General features: G+C 44.0%; 1 protein-coding gene across 7 annotated transcripts in view; it reads right to left on the bottom strand.

Annotated features, from left to right (window-relative positions):
* The window catches only part of Epb41l5 (erythrocyte membrane protein band 4.1 like 5), a 121,399-nt gene extending 95,594 nt beyond the window's left edge, over window positions 1-25,805 (bottom strand). For 3 of the 7 annotated variants that reach the window (XM_028879804.2, XM_028879805.2, XM_037211481.1), the window contains exons 1-3: window positions 25,599-25,804; window positions 19,992-20,173; window positions 11,264-11,368 (exon numbers count right to left, since the gene is read on the bottom strand). In XM_028879804.2, the coding sequence (XP_028735637.1) occupies window positions 11,264-11,368; window positions 19,992-20,171 (285 nt within the window). In that variant the 5' untranslated portion in view covers window positions 20,172-20,173; window positions 25,599-25,804. Of the gene's footprint in view, window positions 1-11,263; window positions 11,369-14,638; window positions 16,560-19,991; window positions 20,174-25,234; window positions 25,447-25,598 lie in introns of those variants that run through there. The other 4 variants (XM_037211482.1, XM_028879807.2, XM_037211480.1 and 1 more) reach the window with 4 other exon arrangements.
* Window positions 25,806-26,863: the final 1,058 nt, after the last annotated feature.

Here is a 26,863-nt window from a genome sequence, read left to right as displayed (position 1 = left end):
ACAATTCCATGCCTTTCCACTGACAAAGCATTCCCAGCTCATTACAAACCCCTTACGTCAGGCCCTCACAGTGACAGGCCGCATTGGTCCAACTACGATACACACGGGTGAGCTCGCTTCAGCATGCTTTCAATTCCAAGCACCAAGGAAGGGAGGGCTCTCGTGTTAAGAGTCCACAGAGCCAAGGACTCACTTTCAGCCACCTCGCTGGGCAAAGATAAACAAGGCTGCCGCGCTACCAGTGCCGGCTGCTTTCTTTCCCTGCTATTTGCCTAGCCTCTTCTTTCCTTCTTCCTCAGGGTCCCGAAGAGGGGCTCACAGAGCTCTTCCTGCGCCAGCAGCAGAGTGCCCTTCTACCCTTGAGTAGATGTTCTGTAAACATCTCAGGCAGAGACTGAACAGAACTTTCTGTCTCAGTTCTGGTGGTGGGGGAGACTGAACCAGGGCCTCAGATAAGCTGGACAAGAATCCTGCAGCTGAGCCACGACCCGGTCCTGTGCTATGTTTCCTCTGGATTCCAAGTTGTGGAGGCTACTTGGCCATCTCATCTAATACATTATTGGCCATCCCCCTCTTAAATACATTTCAGCATGGCAAATGTTCAGCTGTATAAATCCTACTGGCAGGCAGAAAACAGATCTATTAGGAATGATTTCAACCTGGGGCAGCAAATAATGCTTTCATCTTGGCCCAGAAACCCAATATTCAACTATCCCAGACTCCAAGTGGCCTAATGCCATTACATACTGAGCATGAAATAAAAATAGCTTTGTGTCCACAATGTTTTCTTTTAGAACCACAGACCTGGAAGTTGCTCAGGTTTTCTCTCTCTTACTGTAGTTGGGGTGGGAGGACAAAAAAAAAAAAAAAAAGAATAAAAAACCTACAAACCCAATGGCTAGTATTGTCTCAGGTGGCCCTGTGGTGCATGGCAGTGAGCACAAATGAGCACACCCCTCCAGGCAGCAATCTTACTAGTGGACAGTAGTGAATGCCTCAAGAACCCATGTCCGACTCAGAAACACTGTACTGAGAATTCCCTACAAGGAATTCCAGGAGAAAACTACAAGACAACCACCCAGTAATGGACTGGTTAAAACCTAGGACAAAGGCACAATGGAGCCATTAAGAAACGAAAGCAGATCCTTAAAGACTGAAACAGATACTGCTATTTGGGGAAATGTGGGGGTGGTTGACTCGGGGTCTCTACATAGCCCTAGCTGCCCTGCAACTCTGAAGACCAGGCTGGCCTTCAACTTCTGCCTCTTCCTTCTGAGTGCTGAGATTAAAGATATGTGCCACCATGCCTGGCCATCCCGCTATATGCCAGAGGACTCACTGAAGTATTCCAAATGGTTTCATCAACATGTACAAATGTGTACACACAAAATGTATATTCTTTTAGACCAAGGTAGTAATTAATAATAAAATAGTAATTGACATTACTGGCGAGGGGCTGGAGAGATGGCTCAGCGGTTAAGAGCGCTGGCTGTTGCTCTTACAGGGGACCTGGGTTCAATTCCCAGCACCCACAAAGCAGCTCACAACCATATGAAACTAGTTCTAGAGGATATGATGACTTCTTCCACTCTTTATGGGCACTGTAACACATGGTGCACAGACATCCATGCAGTCAAAACACTCACACACAGAAAAGAAAAATAAAATTGCAAAAAATACTTAAAAGAAGATTACTAGTGTTATGAACACAATTTGTTGCTAAGAATAATAGCTCCTTTATTATGACATTTGATATAGATAATTACAGATTTGGGGGGAGTAATATTACAAAGCAGGGGCTAGAGTTATGATCATATCTTACAAGTTACGAGCACTTGCTTCTCTTTCAGAGAATCTGCGTTCAGTTCCCAGCACCCAAGCCAGGTGGCTCACCTGCTACCTCCAGCTCCAGGGACTCCAATGCCCTCTTCCGGCCTCCAGGGGCACCTGCACACATATATCCTACACACATACATAGAAAAAAAAAGTACACAGCCAACAGTCTCACACCCCCAAGATCTATCCCCTGTAAACTACATGCATTTCCCCAAGATACGAATGGTTGCTCTTGACTCCTCCTCAACTTCCCTCAAACTGGAGGAAAGAGAGAATTTCTCTTTGATGTGCCTGTATTTGAAGAACAATTAACAGTACACTGAAAAATCAATGGGCTAATTATAACCATCCCCACCCCCACCCACTTCGCAATAGGATCTCACTGTGTAGCCCTGGCTGGTCTGGAACTCGCTCTGTAGACCAGGCTAGCCTACATCTCACAGAGCCTCCTGCCACTGTCTCCTGAGTGCTGGGATTCAAGGTGTGCACCATCACACTTGCCAATTAATTATAAATTTTGAGGCAATAGAAGAAGGAAACAGATCACTTACTAAAATCAGTCCCAGTTGTTAAGAAATCTGTTCCTAGTTGGATCTATTCAAGACTAGTTTCGGGACCATTAAGATGGCTCAGCAGGGAAGGGTACTTGCCGCCAAGTCTGGTGACTTCGACCTCTGGGACCACAGTGGAACAGAACAGACTCCCCCAAGTTGTCCTTGAGTTCCACACATGTATCATATGTAGGCACACACATGATCACAAAATAAAGTGTAAAATAAATATGATGTAAAAACAAGACCCCAAAGACTATTATTCCCATGATTACACTTTTCCACTCTTAACCATGCCCTAGCATTAAACACAAAGGTTTCCCAGCAGAAAAAGGGCTACAGGCGTACACCAAGCAGTAATTTCAGTCTTCTCTAAGGAGTCTAGTATCTCCGCTCCAATAAGACAACCAAATAAACACATTTTAAAGTGCGATTTGGGAGCTGGGGGAGTCCTGAGTCACCGTTCTTATGAAAAAGGTCTGAGTTCATGCTTGTGGATTCTCAAGTCTGTTTTCTTTTATCTCCTCCACATTCCAAGAGCAGGGACTGGAAAATTCAGAGCTCAGAAAAGGCGCTGGTGCACTTCCTAGAACCAGGGTCTCTTGGGTTCCTAATGTAAAACTGAAACAGTTTACACCTTAAAAAGAAAACAAATTCCCCTGACTTCCGTTTTTAAAGTTTAGTTGACAAAGTTAAGATAGTAAAAAAATGCAGAAAGCTGTATTTCCTTTCACCCCCAGCAGCTAGCTATGGAAGAACAATTTATGCATGTGTCTTAAACATGTGTCTTAAAAGACAGTAATACATAACCACAAACATAACTGACATAACTAAACCAAACAATCACCTAGGAAGCTTCTAAAACACACACACACACACACACACACACACACACACACACACACACATGCGCACACGCACCCTCGGCCCAGGCCCTCCAGTGTGCAAACAGCCCTTCGGTGAGCCCCGCCTCTGAACATCCACCCAGCTCCCTGGAGAAACACCAGCACTGCTCAAAGGGCAAAGAGCCTAAGGCATGAATGTGCTAACTACCCTCCAAAACAGTCGCTACAAGAAATACCTCTGTGAGCAGAGGCATTTTTAACATTTTAAACTATTTTAGAAAATGTTAAAAAATACATGCTAAGAAAACAGGAGTGACTGATGGACATTTCTGTTTAGTCTAAATGCTAACTCTTACCGAGTGTCTGCTTTCCTTAGTTAACAGTCTGTCATAGTCATTTCAAAAGAAGACTTAGACCAGACATCACAAAATATTTTCCAAGTTACTTTTGTTCATATTTTTTAAAATGTCAAATTCATGACTGATATTTGGTGAACTAAGTATGTAAATCACTCTTTTTTTTTTAATTTTTTTATTTCATGTGCATTGGTGTTGGGTCTCCTGGAATTGGAATTACAGACAGTTGTGAGCTGCCATGTGGGTGCTGGGAATTAAACCCAGGTCCTCTGGAAGAGCAGTCAATGTTCTTAACCACTGAACCACTCTCCAGTCCCCCGTAAATCACTCCTAAAGTTTACTCGTTTTGTATTTCTGTCTTGCATATATGTATGTGTACCATGTGCATGCCTGGTACCTGTGGAGGTCAGAGAGGGTGAGTTGCTTTTCTAAGGTATTTTGTCACAGCAACAAGAACAGTAACTGATACCGTGCATATACCGGGGTAGAGACGGTTCAGGTGCCAAGTCAGCTTCCTGCTCCATCAGGACTACGCTCCAGTTCCCAGCACCCACAGAAGGTAACTCCAGTTCCAGGGGATCTGAGGCCCTCTTCTGGACTCCAGGGGCCTGAGGCACACATGCAGCACACACACACGTAAATGCAGGCACTCATATACATAAAATGAAAATAAATAAATCTTTAAAGCAAGTGTTTACATTAGGAGTTTAGAGAGATAAATGACCTCAAGGAACACCTCAAGGTCTGAAAAAAGCCAACCTTATACTCAAAAGATGGAAGAAATTACATAACACAGATGAGAGCTGAGATAAATGAAATAGTAATCAAAGAATAATATAAAATATCAACATAACAAAGAGATGGCTCTTTGAAAAGATAAACAATTTTGGTGAGCCACAGGCCAAAATAATAATAATAATGATGATGATGATGATGATGATAATAATAATAAAAGGACAACTTATATTCATAAAACCAGAGACAAAGAAATTACAATAAATACTAATTACATCCAGATGATTATGAGGGACCATTTTGAAAACTTATAAGTTGGAAAAAAAAACAACCAAACAAACCTGAATAAACACTTATACATATGACCTACCAAAATTAAATCAAGAGACTTAACAAGAATAATATTGAGGGGCTGGAGGGGTGGCTCAGTGGTTAAGAGCACTAGTTGCTTTTCCAGAGGACTGGGGTTCAATTGCCAGCGTCCACATGGCAACTAACATCTATCTCATCTAGCTATAACTAGTTACAGGGATCTGATGTCTTGGCCTCTGTAGGCAATGCACACTTGTAGTGCACAGACCTACATTCAGGCAAAACACCCACACACATCAAATAAAATGCATCTTAAAAACAACATTGAAGGTATGATAAAGAAATTCTCAACTAGGAAAAGCCCAGAACCAGACATATTCACTGCCTTTAAAGAAAACCTATCTACCTTTAACAATAACCAACATCAATGTTCCTTAAAGTATTACATAATGTAGAAGGGGACGGAATGCTTCCAAACTCTCTGCTATAAAGCCAGTATTACCATGTTAATAAAACCAGGTAAGGACTCAACAGAAGAAAAAAAACCAAAAACAAAAGACCATGGAAGAAGTTCTTTGATGAGCATGGATGCAAAACCTCTCAGTACTTGCGACTAGAATACAGTAACACGTTAAAGAGAACATACATGGGGCCAGGGAGATGGCTCAGGAGGTACAAATGCTTTCTACACAAACCTGGGGACCTGAGTATGATCCTTGGAACCCAGACTAAAAACACCCAGTACAGGGGTCTGCATCTGTAACACCAGCACTTATATGGGGAAATTCGAGGTGGGGACAAAAAATGGGCTGGAAACGCAAAAGCCAACCAGCACAAAGTGTGTCTGCCTGCCGTGCAGTGGCACAAACAAAAGAAATGCCACCGCAACGAAGTGGAATTCAAGAACCAACTCCCAAACTGTCCTCTGAACTCCATGCACGCTCCATGTCATGGACCTGCCAGTGTGTACACGCACACACACTCTAAATACATAGGACTAAGAGTTTCTATAAAGTGAAAGCAGTCAAGAGACAGTCTAAAGAATGGCAGGCATCTTGCCAGCTATCTATCTCCAAGAGGAACAACATCTAGAAGATAAAAGATTAAACACCCAAGAATACACAAATGGGCAAACGAACTGAGAATGCGCGTTTCAAATCAAGTACGGCTGGCCAATAAATAACTGAAAAGCCAACCTCTTTAGGCTCATCAGGAAAGGGCAAATCAAAGCTACAAGTGAGATCCTGTCTCACCTCAGTCAGAATGGCTGTCATAAAGAAAGAAAAAACAAATGCTGATGAAGATGTGGGGGGATGGGGTGAGAAAGAAACCCTTCTACATTGCCGTGGGAAAGTGAACTAGTGTAGCCACTATGGAACACTGTGATCTAATGCACTGCTTGGGGGTTGCAGAATGGTGTATCTGCTGTAGGAACGTTTGAGCCATCTACAAAATGTCATCAGTTACCAGATAACTCCATTCCCTTTCTAGGGGCATAACCCTGATAACTGAAATGTGCCCTAAAGTACGAAGATGTTCAGAGCAGCACCCATAACAGTTAAATAGAACCAAACAAAATGCCCATCAATTGCTGAATAAACAAAATGTGGTATAGTCATATGTTATTCAGTCACAGAAAGGAGTCAAATACTGAAAAATTTACAAACAACAAATATTAGCTTTGAAAACATTTTGAGGGCTGGAGAGATGGCTCAGTGGTTAAGAGCACTGGCTGCTCTTCCAGAGGACCCAGGTTCAATTCCCAGAACTACATGGCAGCTCACAACTGTCTGTAATTCCAGTTCCAGGGGATCGCTCACCATCACACAGACATGCAGGTGAAGCACCAATACACGTAAAATAAAAATAATAAATAAATCATTAAAAAAAAGAAAACATATTGACAAGAAAGGCTGTAACTAGATGATCATTTATATAAAATTTTCAAAATAGGCAAATCAAAATGAATAGAAGTGCAGTACTCAATCAGAGTATCGTGTTGGAGGGGTTAATGAGGACAAAGTGGTAATAATATCCAGGGCTCCTTTCAAGGATGACAATGTGTTCTGAAATTAATGACAGTTGTGCAATTCTGAATGTCCTAAAAGCAAATTATACAATCTAAAGCGGCAAATTTTATAATACAAAAAACGTATCTCATTATTTCAAAGTGGCCCAGTTTGACCTAACAATGCCACAGCTTTCCTAGCTGAAATCAACAGTTTTCCTCAAGCATGCCTTCTCTCTGCTCTATAATTCCCCCGTCAAACCACATCTCCAGAGTAGACGACTTCAAGAGTTCTTTATACCGTTGTGCAGTATGTAAGATAACAGAACACTACAGTTTCATACACCCTACCTCCTCCCAAATAAAACAGCCCAGGAATAATTCAGTGGCTTAAACACAGTCAGCATCTGCACAGGAGAAACGGAGGGACTGATCAGGGGCAGTCAGACCTCCACAGTTTTTGGGTTTACAATAGTGTGAAAGCAACACACATTTATCAGAAACCACTGTCTTTGATCTTTCCCCAGACTAATGACAGCAGGAGCGTTATCTTCTGTGATGAGAGACAGTGGCAGTGAGTCATGGCTTCCAGTAAGTCCTCAGAATTGTTTATCGTGTGAGAAACAACCAAGACTCTACATTAACTGCAGTGCACAGCTACGCTATTCAGTAGATATATGGGGTTTGAACTTACAGCACTTTCAACTTACAACAGATTTATTCAGACATAACCTCATCTTAGGTCAAGGAATACTGACAGGCATATCTGTAGATGAGAAGTATTACTACAAATATGAGAAGGTGAAAACATTGTAATAACCTTTGTAGTATCAGATTCAAGTTGAACTTAATAGAGGTTGCATGCCATCCACTATCTATATAGATATAGATATATAGATATAGATAGAGAGATAACTATAATCTTATACTCTCAAATCTTATCACAAAGCTTGCTAAATAACTTGCTAATTCCAGGCCTGAGATGGAAACACCAGATAAGCCTGGAGCATTTTCTTGGGCAGACAGGAGGTTAAAGCACAAAGAATGATACATTCGGGTTAAACGAACATGAAGGCATTTTGAAGCAGCTTACATTGGCCAAACTTGGGAAAATGTGAGCATCAAAATAAACAACAGTAACAACACACTGAATAAAACAGGAATCAATGTATTTATAAATAGCTTGATGGAGAACAGTCTCAGAGAAACTGTTAGCAAAACAATTAATTACAAAGGGAAAAAGGAAAATCAGGACATGATGGTACACATTAAGGCCAGATCAGCTACATGGTGAGTTTGGGATATATGAAAAAAAATTCAACAGGGAAAGAGGACAACTTAGAAATGAGGCTTGGAAAACACTATGTCATCAAGTGACAAAGTCAGTGTCACTGGTTATCGAGCACAATGACACTACATGACAGCCTGGGGACAGTGGACACAGGAACACAATGACACTACATGACAGCCTGTGGACAGACTGGGACACAGGAACACAATGACACTACATGACAGCCTGTGCACAGTGGACACAGGAACACAATGACACTACATGACAGCCTGTGGACAGTGGGACACAGGAACACAATGACACTACATGACAGCCTGTGGACAGTGGACACAGGAACACAATGACACTACATGACAGCCTGTGGACAGTGGACACAGGAACACAATGACACTACATGACAGCCTGTGGACAGTGGACACAGGAACACAATGACACTACATGACAGCCTGTGGACAGTGGACACAGGAACACAATGACACTACATGACAGCCTGTGGACAGTGGACACAGGAACACAATGACACTACATGACAGCCTGTGCACAGTGGACACAGGAACACAATGACACTACATGACAGCCTGTGGACAGACTGGGACACAGGAACACAATGACACTACATGACAGCCTGTGGACAGTGGGACACAGGAACACAATGACACTACATGACAGCCTGTGCACAGTGGACACAGGAACACAATGACACTACATGACAGCCTGTGCACAGTGGACACAGGAACACAATGACACTACATGACAGCCTGTGGACAGTGGGACACAGGAACACAATGACACTACATGACAGCCTGTGGACAGTGGGGCACGGGAACACAATGACACTACATGACAGCCTGTGCACAGACTGGGACACAGGAACACAATGACACTACATGACAGCCTGTGGACAGTGGGACACAGGAACACAATGACACTACATGACAGCCTGTGGACAGTGGGACACAGGAACACAATGACACTACATGACAGCCTGTGCACAGTGGGACACAGGAACACAATGACACTACATGACAGCCTGTGGACAGACTGGGACACAGGAACACAATGACACTACATGACAGCCTGTGGACAGTGGACACAGGAACACAATGACACTACATGACAGCCTGTGCACAGTGGGACACAGGAACACAATGACACTACATGACAGCCTGTGGACAGACTGGGACACAGGAACACAATGACACTACATGACAGCCTGTGGACAGTGGGACACAGGAAGACAATGACACTACATGACAGCCTGTGCACAGACTGGGACACAGGAACACAATGACACTACATGACAGCCTGTGGACAGTGGGACACAGGAACACAATGACACTACATGACAGCCTGTGCACAGACTGGGACACAGGAACACAATGACACTACATGACAGCCTGTGCACAGTGGGACACAGGAACACAATGACACTACATGACAGCCTGGGGACAGTGGACACAGGAACACAATGACACTACATGACAGCCTGTGCACAGACTGGGACACAGGAACACAATGACACTACATGACAGCCTGTGCACAGTGGGACACAGGAACACAATGACACTACATGACAGCCTGTGGACAGTGGGACACAGGAACACAATGACACTACATGACAGCCTGTGCACAGACTGGGACACAGGAACACAATGACACTACATGACAGCCTGTGGACAGTGGGACACAGGAACACAATGACACTACATGACAGCCTGTGGACAGTGGGACACAGGAACACAATGACACTACATGACAGCCTGTGGACAGACTGGGACACAGGAACACAATGACACTACATGACAGCCTGGGGACAGTGGACACAGGAACACAATGACACTACATGACAGTCTGTGGACAGTGGACACAGGAACACAATGACACTACATGACAGCCTGTGCACAGACTGGGACACAGGAACACAATGACACTACATGACAGCCTGTGGACAGTGGGACACAGGAACACAATGACACTACATGACAGCCTGTGGACAGTGGACACAGGAACACAATGACACTACATGACAGCCTGTGCACAGTGGACACAGGAACACAATGACACTACATGACAGCCTATGGACAGTGGACACAGGATTACCTGCATTCTAAATTGAACCTACGTCAGGAGGTGACAACAACCCACAAAAAGGGACACCACACAAAGTGACCGTCCGGCTTCTTCACAAGTTTCAGTCACGAGAATAACAACACGGCAGAACCCCAACGTCTCAGATTAAAGGCAACCACAGAGACACGACATTGAGCAAAGCAGGATTCCGAACTGGACCTTGGTGGCTACCGAGGACACTGTAGGGACAACTCTACTCAACTAAAATAACATATGCTTTTAATCCTGACACTTAGGGGACAGAGGCAGACATGTGAGTGGTAGGGATTAAACATGAGTCCTCTGGAAGAGCAGCTAGTCAGTGCCCTTAACTGTGAACTATCTCTTCTTGACTCTAGTCTAACTTCTAAATAATCCTGTATCGGATTTCTCCATACAATGTTCTGAAAGAAGGGCTGGAGAAGTGTCTCCGTGGTTAAGAGCATCGGCTGCTCTTGCAGAAGAGCGGGGTTGATTTCCAGCACCCACACGGTGACTCAGTACCGTCTGTAACTCCAGTCCCAGCAGATCAGATGCCCTCTTGACTTCAGACATACATGTAGAAAAATACTCACATACACACAAAATAATAAAATAAACAACAATAATAAAAAAAGCTGGGTGGTGGGGCGCACGCCTTTAATCTCAGCACTCAGGAGGCAGAGGCAGGTGGATGTTTCAGTCTGAGACCAGCCTGGTCTACAGAGCAAGTTCCAAGACAGCCAGGGCTACACAAAGAAACCCTGTCTTGGAAAACCAAAAAAAGAAGAAAGAAAGAAAGATTATTACTACGTAACAATTTTGCTATTCAGTTTTGAGGATAACCACAAATCTATCCCAACCCTACCATCTATCATGAAATCTCAATACAGCTCTCAGTTCCATGACTAGCTTCCAACTTTCCACCCTGTTACACACTGTTCTTTCATCTGAAATGCACAGAGAATAGTTTTTATGAGCACAGACTCGCAGATCTAAGAGGAACCTTCGAGATATGCTGGTCTACTTACTTTATAAATTAACAGCATTTACCTAAGGGCGTATATATACAACTCGAGTGTTAGCAGTCTTTCTCTCACACAGTGCTGCGCAACACCCTAGATAGTATTTGTTAAAAACAGATTTCCAAACCCTACCTTCAAAAACGTTGCTCTAGTAATCCAGGATAGGACCAGAGCACTTAGGCCATGATGTGAAAATTGCCTCCAAAAGATACTCACAGCTACTTGAGCTGAATCCATGAATCTCAGACCAAAATAGTCACTTTCAATCAAGTCCAGGTGGTACATAATTTGATCAAACAGCTCTTGTCCTTTGGCTTTTTTCTGAAACAACAAGAAGATGATTAGTAAGTGGCTTAAGCAGAGTCACTGTCCCAATTCCTGATCTTAGGGAGAAAAAGGCACTTTAGTCTTTCACTTATTTCTTAAGTTGGTTTTCTTTTTTTCTTTTTTTGTTTTTTTGAGACAGGGTTTCACTGTGTAGATTTGGAGCCTGTCCTGGATCTCACTCTGTGGACCAGGCTGGCCTCGAACTCAGAGATCCACCTGCCTCTGTCTCCTGAGTGCTGGGATTAAAGGTGTGCGCCACCACCGCCACCAGGCAACAAACAATTCCTAAGGACAGCAAGTCATTCCGGCTCCTAGAAGAGATACAGATTTAACTGTGACTCACTACAGTTCAGTAGGGAAGGAAATCATCTAGGTAAGGGGATTCTAGGAGTGGGAATTCTAGAGGCAGAGACTGATTGACATGAATGCTCCAAGGTACGGCTGAGTGGAATATGTATGGGAGAGTGCGGCCAGAGATCGGCATCTGGACAGTATAGAGCAGAGACAGACAGCAGTGGACTGAACGTGGCCTAAGAGAGGTGAGGGGGGCGGGGAGAGAGAGAGACAAGTGCAGGCAAAGGAGACCTAGAGCCATAGCTGAAGTAGAAAGGTTAGAAGGGAATGAGAAGCTGGGGGAGGGGAAGCCTAGGGACTCTAACAGGCTCTGAAACAGAGGGAGCCTGGAGGCCAGCATGCCTTTGGTATGCTAATAGATACCACAGGCAGCCATTTGTCCCAAGCTTCTTTAGGAACTGACAAGAGAACATTTTAGGCAGTAGCACTAGGGTTTATTCTTACAGACACTTAGACCCAATGCAAGAGTCACTGCTACCACACCACTCAGAGAGTACATACATGCTCAAGACCATGGTGTGTGTGTGTGTGTGTGTGTGTGTGTGTGTGTGTGTGTGTGTGAGAGAGAGAGAGAGAGAGAGAGAGAGAGAGAGAGAGAGAGAGAGAGAGAGAGAGAGAGAGAGCGCACACCACTCAGAGGGCACATACATGCTCAAGACCATGGTGTGTGTGTGTGTGTGTGTGTGAGACCATACCACGCAGAGGGCATGTACATGATCAAGACCACAAGGCGGGTGGTGGAAGACTGAGAACAAGACCTGTATTTAAATTTCTTTTTCCTCAATTATCTTTCTTTCCATAGACACTCCAGTCTGCAGCCAGGATAATCCCACATCCATTCCAAGAGGAGGGGAGGGGAAAGAGAGAGAGAGAGAGACAAGAGACAGAGACAGACAGAGACAGAGAAGGGGGAGAGATGTGAGTTGAATCAAAACTCTTGTTAATTTTCCCATTTGTTTCCTAGGTTTCATGGGCTAGTCTTAAGGCAGGGAATCAGAAATTCCTTTTTTGTCCCAAAATAGTGGAAAGTCTCATTAAAGAATTTGGGTTTGAGAATGATTTTAACTTCATCTAGGGACGAATCTATTCTATATTAAAGATCTATTTCAAATACTGTTCTTGATTTCTTTGATTTATTTAACAAATAAACAATACAGCATTTATAAATATGCTATGTGCTGCTCTAGGCAACTACAAAGGAAAACCAAGGAAGGCACTTGTCTTCCAAAGGCTTACATTCTAACAAGAAAATAGATGTAACAATGTGAAAGGATACAAGGAACAAGATGAAGAATAATAGGAGACAGTATTCAAATAGGAAGACTTTTTTAAGCAAGGCACATTTCAATGAAATATGAGTAAAGTAAGCAACTGTCTACAGAAATGCAGTGTCTCAACAGTGGGAGAAAGGGGTTTCAGCATAGCAGGAAGAAGTCCTGCCAGGCTGAAGAGCAGGGTGAAGAAGAGGAAGAATGGTAAGTGTCAGATTCCTTAGTTTACTGGGCATGACAAAAACGGTCGGTTTTAAATCATACTTATGGTTTAAAAAGAAAACAGAACTGCTAACAAACTTTAAAAAGTTTTAAGAGCTATTTTTTAATTGTGTGTGGGGTAGGTATGTTCAAGTAAGTGCAGGTGTGTGTGGAGAGAAATTGGATCTCTCTGGTGCTGGGGTTACAAGCTGTTGTGAGCTCTCTGATGTGGGTGCTGAGAATCGACTTGGGTCCTCTACAACAACAATACACACTCTTAACCATTGAGCCATCCTCCTCTGGCCCCACTGTTAACAAATTTAAAACGGAACAATTATGCTCATGTTGCTAGGTGCCATCATCAAAAAGGGAACACAAAACATTTTTGACCTCCTGATGCCCTCTCTACCTCCCAATGCACCAAAGTGTCCAACTCCTATCACATTAATTCTAAGGTACACTTCTATATATAATTTCACATTCCACCAACATTCTGTATTTGTTTCAAAAACTAAAGAATATGGCCTGTAACATGACATTCCACCTCCTTCTGTCCAAGCGTCATTCACAGCCTTTTGGAATATGGTACCTGTGTTCTAGATGAGAGAACAGGCTTCTGCAAGGTGGAGGGAGCAACAGCCTTTCAAGGTTATGTATTTGACCTTCTTTAAGAAGAAGCTGATCTAAGCCATCCAATAGTGAACACATGGCATTTTCAAATTCCTCAAGTTAGTGATGCCCAATCTAAAAAAAGATTCTGTACATCTAAAAGAGAATTTATTTTCTCTTTTTTCTTTCTTTTCTCTTTTTTAGTTTCTTGAGACAGGGTTTCTCTGTGTAACCGCCATGGCTGCCCTCATACTCATGGAGATCCGCCTGCCTCTGCCTCCTAAGAGCTGGCATTAAGGGCATGTGCCACCACAGCCCAGTCTAAAAGAGAATTTCTTTAAATAATCTGGCCACAGGAATAGCATGGATAATCTAAAAACTTTCATTGATAATCAAGTCTGCAAGAAAAAACTGGTTCATAACAATATATCAGAGTAATCGCAATTGTCTTTGCTAAGAAGTGCAGTTTAAACCTAACAAATGAGCTACAAGAAAGGACTGCAGTTTGTTAGTTCTGCCTGAAAGTACCGAGACAGCCTCAGGGGTTTTATGTTTCCAACTGAGCCTAAGAGAAAAAAGGCCGCTCTGCCAGCCTATGTAAAAACAAAACACAGGCAGGAAGAAGGTCCTGACAGTCTTTGGTGGCATGGGGACAAGAAACGGACTGGAGACAAGCAGGAGTCAGAGGACTAAGTGGCAGAGCTGCCCACGGGATGCAGAATTATTAAATGGAATTACCGTCCTGTTCTTCAAAATCCCTTCTTGGTCATTAGTTACAGATTAAAGTACAGACTGGAATAAAAAATCCTCCTCCATACGCCTTGCTTACCCTCCCAACTGTGTCTCTGTCACAGAGGGCTGTCCATATTTGGCCAGGATGTTACCTCTGGCCACAGACAACGCGCTTCTTCCTCTTACAATGTCCTGTTTGAATCTCATCAACTCTTGGTTCTGCCCACTCAGAAATCAATGCATTCGTGCTGGTTGTTAGTTTTCGTCAACCTGACACAAACGTAGACACAGCCGAGAGGAGAAAATGCCTCCTACAGGCAAGGCTGCAGGGCTTTCTTCTCTTTTGGATCTCTTGATTACATTTGATCTTCTTTAGCTTTCATACACTATGTTTTGATCATGTTTTCCCCTCCTCCATCTCCTTCCCAGACCTTCCCCACCCAATTGTTTGTTTGCTATCTCACAAAAAACACTACAAAAATGAAAGCAAAACAAACAAAAAACCAGTAAGACAGATATGCCAAAATGAAAAGACAAAAAGCCAATGGAGTTTGCTTATGTTGACCCACGACTCCTAGACGTGGGGTCTCCCGTCGAGTGCAGCTAATACGTCCAATGAGAATCCATTGAAAACATGATTTTCTCCTTGTTGGCCGTCTGCAGTTGCCACCAGCTTCTTGCTTGGGGTGTGGCCTCACATCCACTTGCCCTCTCGTTGCTGGGACCCTGTGGCTTGACCCAGTGCAGGACTTAGGAATGCAGCCAGTCTCTGAGTTCATTTGTAAATCCCACACGAGTGCTGCTGCGTCTTGAAGATACTGTCTGGAGTCATCCGCTACCTCTTTTCCTGCAGAGATCCCTGAACCTTGAGGGAGGGGTCTGGTGAAGCCATCCCACTCAGGACTAAGGGCTCCAAGGCTTTCCCTCTCTGCACACCATCCAGTTGTAGGTCTCCTTGTTGATATCAATCTACTGCAAGAAACTTCTCTGCTGAGGGCTGAACAAGGCCTGATCCTTCAAATTAATGATTACCATGGAAGCCCAGTCCACCGTGGACAGGTGTTCTGGGTCGTATTTGTATAAGAAAGCAAGCTGAGAAGGCCAGGGAGAGGGCAAGTCAGTCAGCAGGATCCCGCTGCAGTTTCTGCTTCCAGGTTCCTGCCTTGAGTGTCCCTGATGAAGACTGGAGGTGGTAAGGCAAGGGAACCCTTTCCTCCCCCAGTCGCTGTTGGTCACGCTGTTTTACCACAGCAACAGAAAACGCACGCTAACACCCAGCACAAAGGGTGGAAACAGACTGCCGGGGCTAGCTGCCTCTACCCCAGGACCTGCTCCTTAGTTTCTTTCGCCAACAGCGGACTCCAGGTTACGATCTCAGCGCGGTCCCCTCCACATTCTGGTCCATGAAGGTCAGGCCATCAGCACACTATTCCATAAGCCTTTCTTTTCCTCACAAGGTATTTCTCCCAGAATGTTCTTCCTCTGCCTGTGTATGAAAAGCCAATTCTGGAGGAACATTTTCCTCCCCTTGAAGCAAGCTTCAGGTCTCCCTACTCAGCCATTTTCCAGCCGCTGTGGTCCTTTCCCTTCCAAACTTCACGGAAACCTTTCATCTTCTCTTCATGGACTTGCTCAAACAACTAGTGAGTTAAGAGCAGCTACTGCGTTCAAGGGACTAGAGAGAAATCAAAATAACTTCCCTCCCACTGAGAACTCCTCTACTTTCTAAAGCCTGACTACCGACACGCTTGCCTTCCCGTGGACGACTTTTCTCCTCCTCCCTTATTTGCCCTCTGTGACAGCTGACTGTTCTCACAATTTTCCACACCATGAATGCGACCCTGTCCAACAGTGTGCTCATTACTCATCCCTGTTCCTTCCCGCACCATATTCGTGTGCCAAATAGTCCCTTTTCTGCAATCTCACATCCCCTTGTACCTACATTGCTTTAGTGGTTTCTAGTCCCGTCCTTCCCCCTCCCCGTCCAATCCAAGTCTATCATCGTAATTACCACTAAATGTCATTTTGAACATATTCTCTGGCTACAAAAACAACAAATAACCCAAAACCTATATGCAGTAAAACAGACATATACACAAAAATGCTGTATTCTTTTCTGAGGGGTGGAAGTTAAAAACAAACAAGCTTAATTGAAGTGTAACTCATATCCAGTCACCCATTGCAAGTATGTGGTTTAGGCAGGGTGTGGTGGTACAGACCTTTACTCTCAGCATCTGAGAGGCAGACGCGGGCAATGTCTGTGAGTTTGAGGCGAGGCTGGTCTATTTAATGAGTTTCAGGTCAGCTAGTTCTACATAGTGAGATACTGTCTCAAAAACAACACGAATATGTAATTCAATGGATTTTACAAACACAGGTGTGTATAACCATCAGAGTTGATTTCAGAATATTCTCATTGCCCCTGAAAGACATTCCACATCCTCTAGCTATTAGTGTCTACCACCTCTCTGCCAGCTCCTAAGTAACCACTAATCTACCTTCCCGTTTCTTCAGCTCGCCCTGTTGTAGGCTTTCATAAAACAGAATCACAATGTGTGGTTCTTGGTGACTGGTTTCTTTCGCTAGCACAGTACTTTCAACAGCCATCCATGTTGTTACGGAGTATCAGTTCCGTGTCTACTGTGGCTACTGACTTGATGTTCCCTATGTAGCCTGATGTCCTCTCGGTGGTCCCACCTTTTTGCTATTATAAACAATGCTGCTGTGAACAGCTATACATTTGTGTGCAAGCATGTTAATTCTCTTGGACAGATCTTGAAAAGTGGACACACCCAGTCACAATGTAACAATGTTCTATCATTTGAATAGCTATGGGGTTGTTTTCCAAAGCAGCCACTCCACATTTCCCAATCTCAATGTTTCTCATGTTTCTCCAATTGCTATTATCTGACTTTTGAGCCCTCTTACTGGAATGTGAAGTAGTATTTATTGCATTTATGGTTTTGGTGCTCGGGTTAAAGCCTAGGCCTCACACATGTATTGTAAGGAGCACACTTGGCCACTAAACCATAACACACCTGACTCTGACTTCTCATGTATTTTGTATGTCCTAACTAAACAATGTCTACTTAGCCAGGGGGGAGTGACGCACACCTTTAATCCCAGCACTAAGGAGGCATAGGCAGGCAAATCTGAGTTTAAGGCCAGCCGGTACTCAGGGCAGGTTTCTGACAGCTAGGGCTACAAAGAGAAAGCCTGTCTCGAAAACCAAAAATAAACAAACAAAAAGTCTACTTAGATCTTTTGCTTATTTTTCAATTGGGTTGTCTTTTGATTGGGTTGTAACAGTTCTTTATATGTTCTAGACACAAGTTCTTTGTCAGATATATAATTTTGAAGTACTTTCTGTTATTATGTTGTACAGTCTTTTCTCTTTCTAGGTGGTACCTTTTGAAGGACACACATTTTAAAATTCTGATTAAGTCCAATTTGCCTGACTTTTCTTTTTTGTTACTCATTATATTGATGTCATTATCTAAGAAAAATGAATATTCTTACATTTTCTTCTAAAGATTTTACAGTTTTAGTTGTTTTGTTTTTTTTTGTTTGTTTGTTTTTTGTTTTTTTTTTTTTTTTTTTTTTTTTGTGAGACAGGGTTTCCCTGTGTAGCTTTGCGCCTTTCCTGGAACTCACTTGGTAGCCCAGGCTGGCCTCGAACTCACAGAGATCCACCTGGCTCTGCCTCCCGAGTGCTGGGACTAAAGGCATGCGCCACCGCCGCCCGGCCAATTTTAGTTCTTATGTTTATGTCTTTGAGCTATCTTAATTTTTATATGTAGTATGAGGAAAAAGTTCAACTTTATTCTTTTGCATGTAGATATCATCATTTGTTGGGGAGAAAAACCCTATTCTGTTGAACAGTCTTGGTACCCTTATCAAGACTCAACTGACCACAAAGGTAAGGAAAAATAAATACATCTGGTTAGAGAGGTGCCCAGGGGTTAAGAGTGACTGCTGCTCTTCTGGAGGACCTCAGTAGAGCCCCAGCACCACAAACTAATCCCAGCTACAGTGGATATAACGCCCTCTTCTGGCCTTGATGAGCAGTTGCACTCATGTGCACACAGACACTCAAGAAGACATATCAAAAAACAAAATAAAGAGATTTTAAAAATGAATATAAATTTTCTGAAGGCCATGGTTTTGCTCTAGAAGAGTTCAAATCTAAAACTGTGGCTGTTTTAGACCCAACAAGGCATCACCATTCTAGGCCGGCCACTAAACACTCGCTCTATCTACTACAGTTAAAGCTGATACCTTTGTTCCTCCACACCACACTGCCCTTTAAAAAGGCTTCTCTACAAATTCTTCGTATCAGCCTACCCATCAACAACCCTAAGACTTCATACTTCAAACATTAGGTAATAAATTTTTTCCCAGGTTCTCACACAGCAATCTCATGTTTTTCACTACATAGCTAATAATAAATGGACTCACAAAACTCTTCAAGATTCTTATCAAATAAAAACTAAATATTAGAACTATCCTTACTAAGTATCTCATGTTGGAATAGCTCACAAACCCTCAACAAGCCCTCACAGGAAGAAAATTTAGACACCTTAAAGTGTACAGAATCAAAAACTCTAAAAATGTGCAGTGCAATGTGCATTTAGATAACACACACAATGAGGATTTGCAAACACTTCCAGAGAGCTGGGCATGGTGAGTACACCTGTAATCCGGTACCCAGGAGGTTGAGGCAGGAAGAGCATGAGTTTCATGAAAGTCTGGGCTGCATACTGAGACCTCATCTCAAAAAAGAAAGAAAGAAAGAAAACAAACCACTACCACCAATGAAAAGCAAGAAAGCCTGAACCTGAACACACTACACAATTCTTCAATTTCGACTTCTGAAGTTAAGGCTTTTCAGAATTCACTCAACTACATATCACAGTCCCACCGAGACATCGACTTTCTAAATAGACTTTAACAGTCTATAGGGACGGCAGACATCAAGAGACATTCAATGAAGCTTATGTCAAAAATCACACAATATAGAGTGTTTTGTGAAGTCTCTGAAACGGAACAAAGACATAAGAGATTCAGTATCTGTAAATAGTTCTAAAACTCACGCCTGGCATGGCACACGCCTGTCCTCCCACACTTGGTGGCTGAGGCAGGGTGATCACAAGTAAAGGCCAACCTGAGCTACACAGTGAGATCCTGTCTGTAAACACACGAGTGTGAGTACATGCACAGACAGGCACAGAGCTAACTCACACTAACTAACTGCCCAATCACTCTATGTTTCTTCCAACTGCCACTGAGTCCAGGTCCTCGTGGCTTACAGGTACTACTAGTCCATGTCCCTGGGTACTTCAGAGTCTGAGCCATACTCACCCTACCTTACTTAACCCCCAGGAAGACAGCATAGACAGTAGTGATCTCACACACAACTGGAGGCTGGGAAACTGAAAAGGCCTACTTACCGGCAAGTCCACACTCACATCGGTGCCATCCAGGAGGGACACCCTGCACGTGATGATGGACTTGGCGTCTCCCGCTGCAGGGATGTGTGTGGCAGCACGCTGCGCCTCCCGGAGTCGCTCCTTCTCAGCATGTTTGCGCATAGACCGGCGGCCAAGCGTTCTTCTCAGGAAGCTCAGCATTTCTGCCACCACAAAACCAGCAGTGAAAACGACAGCCAGGAGGAAGACTCCCGACAACTTAAGTACAATTAACGGTGGTATTTAGTAAAGCCCTCTGGAGATAAATTTGAAAATGCTGAAACATTACTTTTTATACATATTTCAAAGCATGTTGCATACAATACAATTTTCATTTCAAAATAATTTTTTAAAGCTAGATTTGAACATAAAGTTAAAAAAAGAAGAGCAACGACTGCAGCTTTTAGACTTACTGTCTTCTTTTATAAGGAGCTGATCGAGCAGGAGAAAGCAGTCATTCATGACGTTCAACAAGTGTTTGGGATCAGTAAGTGGTACCTAGGGCAGATGTACCCTGCAGACATTACACAACAGTGCCAGACACCACGGAGGCAGACTGAGTGGGGTTTTTAACTGAACATTCAAAACACAAGTAATTATCTACTTCAGCGGAGTACAAATAAATTTAAACTCCCAAATTTTATCAGGTAGTCTACTGATTAATGTTCTAAGAACACTAAAGTTAAAGTTAAAATAGTTACTAGTTATTTACAATATTGCACATTATAACTGAAAACACTAAATAGATACAGAAACACAAACAATGCGAATGCCATATAGTTCCTTCGTAAACCTGGTGTCTTTAGTTTTACACCTAAGAGACTCGGAGAAAAGTAATCACTACCGCGTACACAGAAAGACAAGGACTAATTCCAGGGAAAAGGTGTAGAAAAGGAAACCAGCCACAGCACCCACAGGACTCCACAGCAAATGGCTGCAGCTGTCAGAACGCTGCCTGCCGCGGCTCTAAGTATCCACCCCAGGAGAGGCGCCGCCAGAGGCAGAGGGTAAAGAGGGTAAGGTCTGGAGGTAGAGGGCTCTTCTCAGACAGCTTCACCAGTGAGGAAGCCACTGCCTGGGAGAGCAGGCGCAGACTTCCAGGCAGAGCTACTTTTTTAAAGCCTCTAAATTAAATGACTAGTTCAACTAGCCGGTGGCCATCGACCTGCTTTTTAAAAGGGTAAACTTTAAGATCATACTGCTATATTAACATTTAAATACCCATGAACTGAAGATTACCAAATACATTTTATAATAGTGTTTACGTGTATTTCAGATTTTAACCCAAGCAAAGAACTAAAATTGGGGACAGCCGACCAGCCTACAAGGCCCCATACCCACCAGCTGTGTGTCCCCCAGTCTCCTTTCCTCGTAGACCCCAAACTTCTAAAGCTGTTTTAATGACCCCCTACTTCTTCCTTTTAACCCAGCTCCATCATACAGACCCACAGAAACACATTCTGATAGCTATGTTAGTCGTCATAATCACACTTCCACTGAGCCTTTTGTTATAATTCGATAATTATTCTTTTACTCTTTATTGTAAGCGACTTGAGAGCATAATCCTTATTTTTCTTTTGGTATTTATGTATCGTCATTTTTTTTTTTTTGGTCACAGAAGTCTTTTATAAGAAAAAATTCAAAACACATTATAAATTTATTTCCTAAGAAACTATAAAACTACTTTTCTAACTTTTACCTTATCTTGACATACAGCTACTACTGTAAGTTATCTAATTAAAGAAAAACATCTTGGGGGGAGGAGAAAAACATCTTTCTGTTAGATTGCTGTTATTTGAACAATAAAAGCCAATACTGTGAAGAACAGCAAGTTATTTTCACAGAAACATAACACAGCACTAAATAACATACACGTTTCAAGCAAAAAATGAGAAAGTACTAGACGGAAATAGAATAACTGAGTAAAGGACTTTTAAACAGTTTCTGAAAAAGGTATTATGAAGGATCACTATGTAGTTTAACAGTATAAATCATCTCTACAGAGATACAGCTCGGTGGTAGAGTGCTTGCCTACCATACACAGGCCCTAGATTAGATGCCCAGAAAGCAAAAACAAACAAATTAACTAGATAAACAACCCACTAGAAGAAAATGGGTGACATGAAAAAGGACATCCCAAATGAGAATAATTAGGAAGCCTCTTAAATAATTCTAGCACTTAGAAGGCTAAAACAGGAGAGTTCTGAGTTCTAGGCTAACCTGGTCTATATACATGCCAATTCCAGGCTAGCTTGAGCTACATATGGAGGTCCTGTATCAAAACAGACAGACAGACAGAAAGCTAAGACGGCTGGTGAGATGGCTCAGTTGGTAAAGGTCCTTGACGCAAAGCCTGGCATCTGAATTTGACCCCCAGAATGCCCAGAAAGGTGGAAGGACAGACGGAACTCTGCAAATGGCATGCAAGAGTCCAGCTGCAGCCAGGAAGACCTGAACTAAACAATTAGAGAAGCCAGGCATGAGGGCACACCCTGTAACCCCAACAGTGGGGAGGTGGAGGCAGGGGAAGCAAGATCATCCCTGGCCACTTAGCAAGTTCTAGGCCAACCTGGGCAGCATGGACTCTGTCTCCGATTGAAAACAAACAAACAAAAAAGTAAAAACAAGGAGTTGGGGGTTTAGCTCAGTGGTAGAGCGCTTGCCTAGCAAGCGCAAGGCCCTGGGTTCAGTCCTCAGCTTTAAAAAAAAAAAAGTAAAAACAAAAAGTCAGGAGTGGGATGCACCTGACCTGTCTAGCTCTGCACAAACCAAGTCCAGAAAAGACGCCTGTCCCTGCATGCCTGCGGTCTCCAGTGCTTGAGAGGCTCCATGGTGGAAGGCGAGAACAGCTCCTTCAGGTTGTCTCTGACACCCTCACACATACGTGCTCACACACACACATCAGCGTCAAAAATAAACAAAAGACTGCCGTGGGCGAGGTCCATGTAGCAGGGACGAGGAGGGAGGGTGCTTTTATACATTTTCATACACTATCCTATTGAGACAAGTTATTAAATTGCATAGCCTATATGGAGCAATTCTAAGTTGCAGGAACAAAACTTTTTCTTGGCCTAACACATAAGAAATTCACATATTTATGGTGATGCAGAGGTAAGTGAGCCATGGAATAAACAATGGTATAATATACAGTTGTTTCTTTGATCCCCACACTTGAGAGCCAGAGGCAGGTGGACCTCTATGAGCCGGAAGTCAGCCTGGACCACGTAGACTTCCAGGCCAGCCAAAGTGACAAAGTGATACCTTGTCTTAAACAAACAAACCAAACCTGTCTTAGACTAAATTTATGAGGGAAAAATCAAATTAATTAAAAAATGAAAACTGTATTATAATACTTTGAGATATAATCCACACACACCCTCACAGGTATACATAGAAACTGCAAAATGTAGATGATTTAGGGGAAGTTCTCTCTGTAGAGAGTTAATCCAGAGGTCATGAGAATATGTGTGGCTTAAATTAAAAAAAAAAAAAAAATAAGGGTTAGGCAAAATAAATAATTAAATAAAAATAGAGTGCCCCCATATTCTGTTCCCTCATCCCACATGCCCTCAATCCCGTTCTCAGTGCTACAGCTGCTGGATCGGTGGATTATCAGCCACCACAAATCTGTTTCCTTTTTAAATCTTCAACAGCTCTGGCTCCTCCTTCTGAACCTCTCAGCGCCCTACCTAGCCTGTCTCCACTCCAGTGCTTTGCTCAGCTCAAGTATCTAAGTCCAGAACTTTCTTCCTTAGTGCTTCCACCTTTCTGTGACCATCTGTCCACTCATCTCCCATTCTTCTCCCTCATCGGAGAGTTAAAGCTCTATTTACACCCGAAATGCTTTTTCCTCAGAAAAGCACTCCCAGATTCTCAGGCTGGATTAGAACACCCTGTTACTACACGGGCTTTCTAAATAACATGGAAAGAAACTGTAATTAAATATTTAATTGACTTTTTTTACTGGCTAGCCTCCCCCAACCCCCTCCCCCCAGTGTTCTCCCACAAGGGCAGGGACCTCGTCTGACTTGTTTACTGTAATGGATCATCAAACTGCTTGCAATGATACGTATTACATACTAGACAATCAATAAAAAACTAATGGGATAGAGTAAAATGATACATTAGAAAGCGGTGCTATTTGAAGAAGCACATCCTAAAAGAGGGTAATTAAGAGACTAACAGAATACCCCCACCCTGGGAAGACAGAAGCAGAACTCTAGGTCCCAAGCCAACCTGGGCTGTACATATTAGCAAATTCCAAGCTAGCACTTGTCTCTAAAAACAAACTGAAAATACGGGGTCAGGAGTTACGGGGTTTCTAGTAAATAAGTCTCCTTTACAATCACAGAAATGAAAACTGAAGTAATCAATTTCCGACTTAACCAATAGCCGCTTTACCCCCCTCCCCACCCAGCCCCCAGTGCGTCGTGAAATGTGTATGTGCACACATTACTGAAGGCCAACTGCACCTCCTCCCCGTTTGGGTCTTCTTTTTGCAGTGCTGGGGATCGAACCCTGGACACTCAACACGACACCCCTTAGTGGTAAAGCACATAAATCTCGGGCCGAGCCACTGATTTTTTTTTTTTTTTTTTACACAGTAATATTTATTGCCAACATACAGAAAATGTCCTAAAGTTACCAGTATTTTTCGTCCCAGTTATCTCCCGCAAAAGAAAATGTAACTGAGAAACTAAACGCAGGAGAATTCCGCACACCGCTTCCCAAACAAGTTATCGTACCAAAACAAAAAAACATGTTTGAGGATTTAGCTCAGCCTGGCGCGCTCCAGAACTCGAGTTAGATTCCCAGTATCGAAAGAAAAGAGGGCGGGGGGAGCAAGGAAGGAGGGGGCGGGTTAAAAAAAACGACCCTGAAGCCAAGCAAAAACACACACAAGCAACCCACTAAGGTAAGTGGTGCTCAGCCTCAGTTTATGCTGCAACTGAGGCTAGCGCAGTTGTAAATTATGTTAAGAATTTATTGGTGGTTTATCTCTAATTCTAAAAAAGAAAAAGAAAAAAAAAACTACTAGCAATTTTAAACTATTGCCAAACAACTTCGGAGACTGGGGTCTTCTCGCTCTTAAAGCAGAGATGGCAGTAACCACACGGAGACAGACAGAATTATCTTCTACCCACCCGCGGACCCATCATTACCCGATGCGCGCCACGCGTGGGAGCGGGAAGCGCCCTGGGCCTTGGCGGTTCCCGGGAACGCACCTGCCTCACACGATTCCAAGTTTCACTCGATCGCGGGCGAGCTTGCACGTCCCGTCGGGTGTGCGTCTGCCCACGATCCTGACGAGGTGACCCTCGAGGAGACCTTCCCCTAAACCCACGGCTACACGGAGGCCAGGGGGGACCGGAGACCCTCCCACGACGCCCGGGACCCCAGCTACGCGCCCGGCCCTCGGCGGCCACCGCTCGGTATCGCCTGAAACTCAGCGCCCGGCCCCATTGGCCGCGGCCGCCACTCCCCTCCCAGCCCGCGGCGTCGCCCAGGGAGCCGGGCCGCCCACCCGGCGCGGCCGAGAGGCTCCGCTCGGTGAGCGGCGCGAACTGGACACGGGGGCCACACTCTTACCTTGACCGGGGGGGGGGTAAAGACCGTGCAGCCACCGAGACCACGACGACAGGCGCGCACGACCCTCGGGGAGAGACGCCCAGCCGGCCCGAGAGGAGGACGGGTCTCCGAAGACGCAGGGAAATGGCGGCGCACGGGGCGAGCCCACCCTGCGCTAATCCCCGGAGGACCCCGGCCGCCCGCCCGCTCGCCCGCCCGCCGCCCGCGGGCACGCCCCTTCAAACCCGCCTCAAGCCCCGCCCCGAAGGACGGGGTGCTCGGCTCTTAAAGGGGCGATGACGCCGCCCCGGAAATCAGCCTCCCGAGACCGAATTTAAGCCGGCAACGCCTGTCAGTGGGGCTGACAGGAACAAGAAGCTACAGTTTAAGAGGCACCTGTTGCGCTTGTCCAAAATTTAAGTCTTATCCTGAGAGCGCTATTAGATGTGTGGAAACCTGGCCGCTACACGGATTCATTTGTTCATTAATTTAAAAAAAAAAATAAACAAAACAACAAAGGCGGGGGGAGTAAACCTGGCTTGCTGATGCACATCTTTAATCCCAGAATTTGGGAGGCAAGAGGCAGGAGGATCTCTGGTGGAGTCCAGGGCAGCCTGGTCTACTTAGTGAGTTCCAAGACGGCTAGGACTACACAGTGAAACCCTGTTTTAAAAGAAAAAGTTACATTTATTTGTCTATGTGTGTATTTGTGTGAGGCGAGTAAGGAAGGGTTTCATGTTTGCCACAGTTCAAGGGTAGAGGGGGGTGGTTCTGAGGATCTCTCTCTCTCTCTCTCTCTCTCTCTCTCTCTCTCTCTCTCTCTCTCTCTCTCTCTCTCTCTCTCTGTCTCTCTCGTTTTTCGAGACAGGGTTTCTCTGTGTAGCCCTGGCCATCATGGAAGTCGCGCTGTAGACAAGGCTGACCTTGAACTCAGAGATCCGCCTCCGGAGTGCTGGGATTAAAGGCAAGTGCCACCACTTTCCAGCGAATTTTCACTTTCTTGATTATATAATTTAAAATCAAACGTTGAGTTTGGGATACAGTTCAGTGGTAGGGTGTTAAGACTAGTACAAGACCCTGGATCCAATCCTTAGCACAGCAAAAATAACCCGGATGTTTCTATTTTTAATGTAGTCTGGTATATCTATTTTTCTCTCTTAGAGAGAGAGAGAGAGAGAGAGAGAGAGAGAGAGAGAGAGAGAGAGAGAGAGAGAGAGTAAACAAATATGTGTCAAGTGGTGATAAGTGTCCTGGAGAAAAACAGAGCTAGGAAAGGGAAATAACAG

This window comes from Peromyscus leucopus, chromosome 15 (genome assembly GCF_004664715.2).
Source record: "Peromyscus leucopus breed LL Stock chromosome 15, UCI_PerLeu_2.1, whole genome shotgun sequence".
Taxonomy (NCBI): Eukaryota; Metazoa; Chordata; class Mammalia; order Rodentia; family Cricetidae; genus Peromyscus; species Peromyscus leucopus.
Note: the sequence above shows the minus strand (reverse complement) of the source record. Positions and strands in the feature narration are given on the sequence as shown.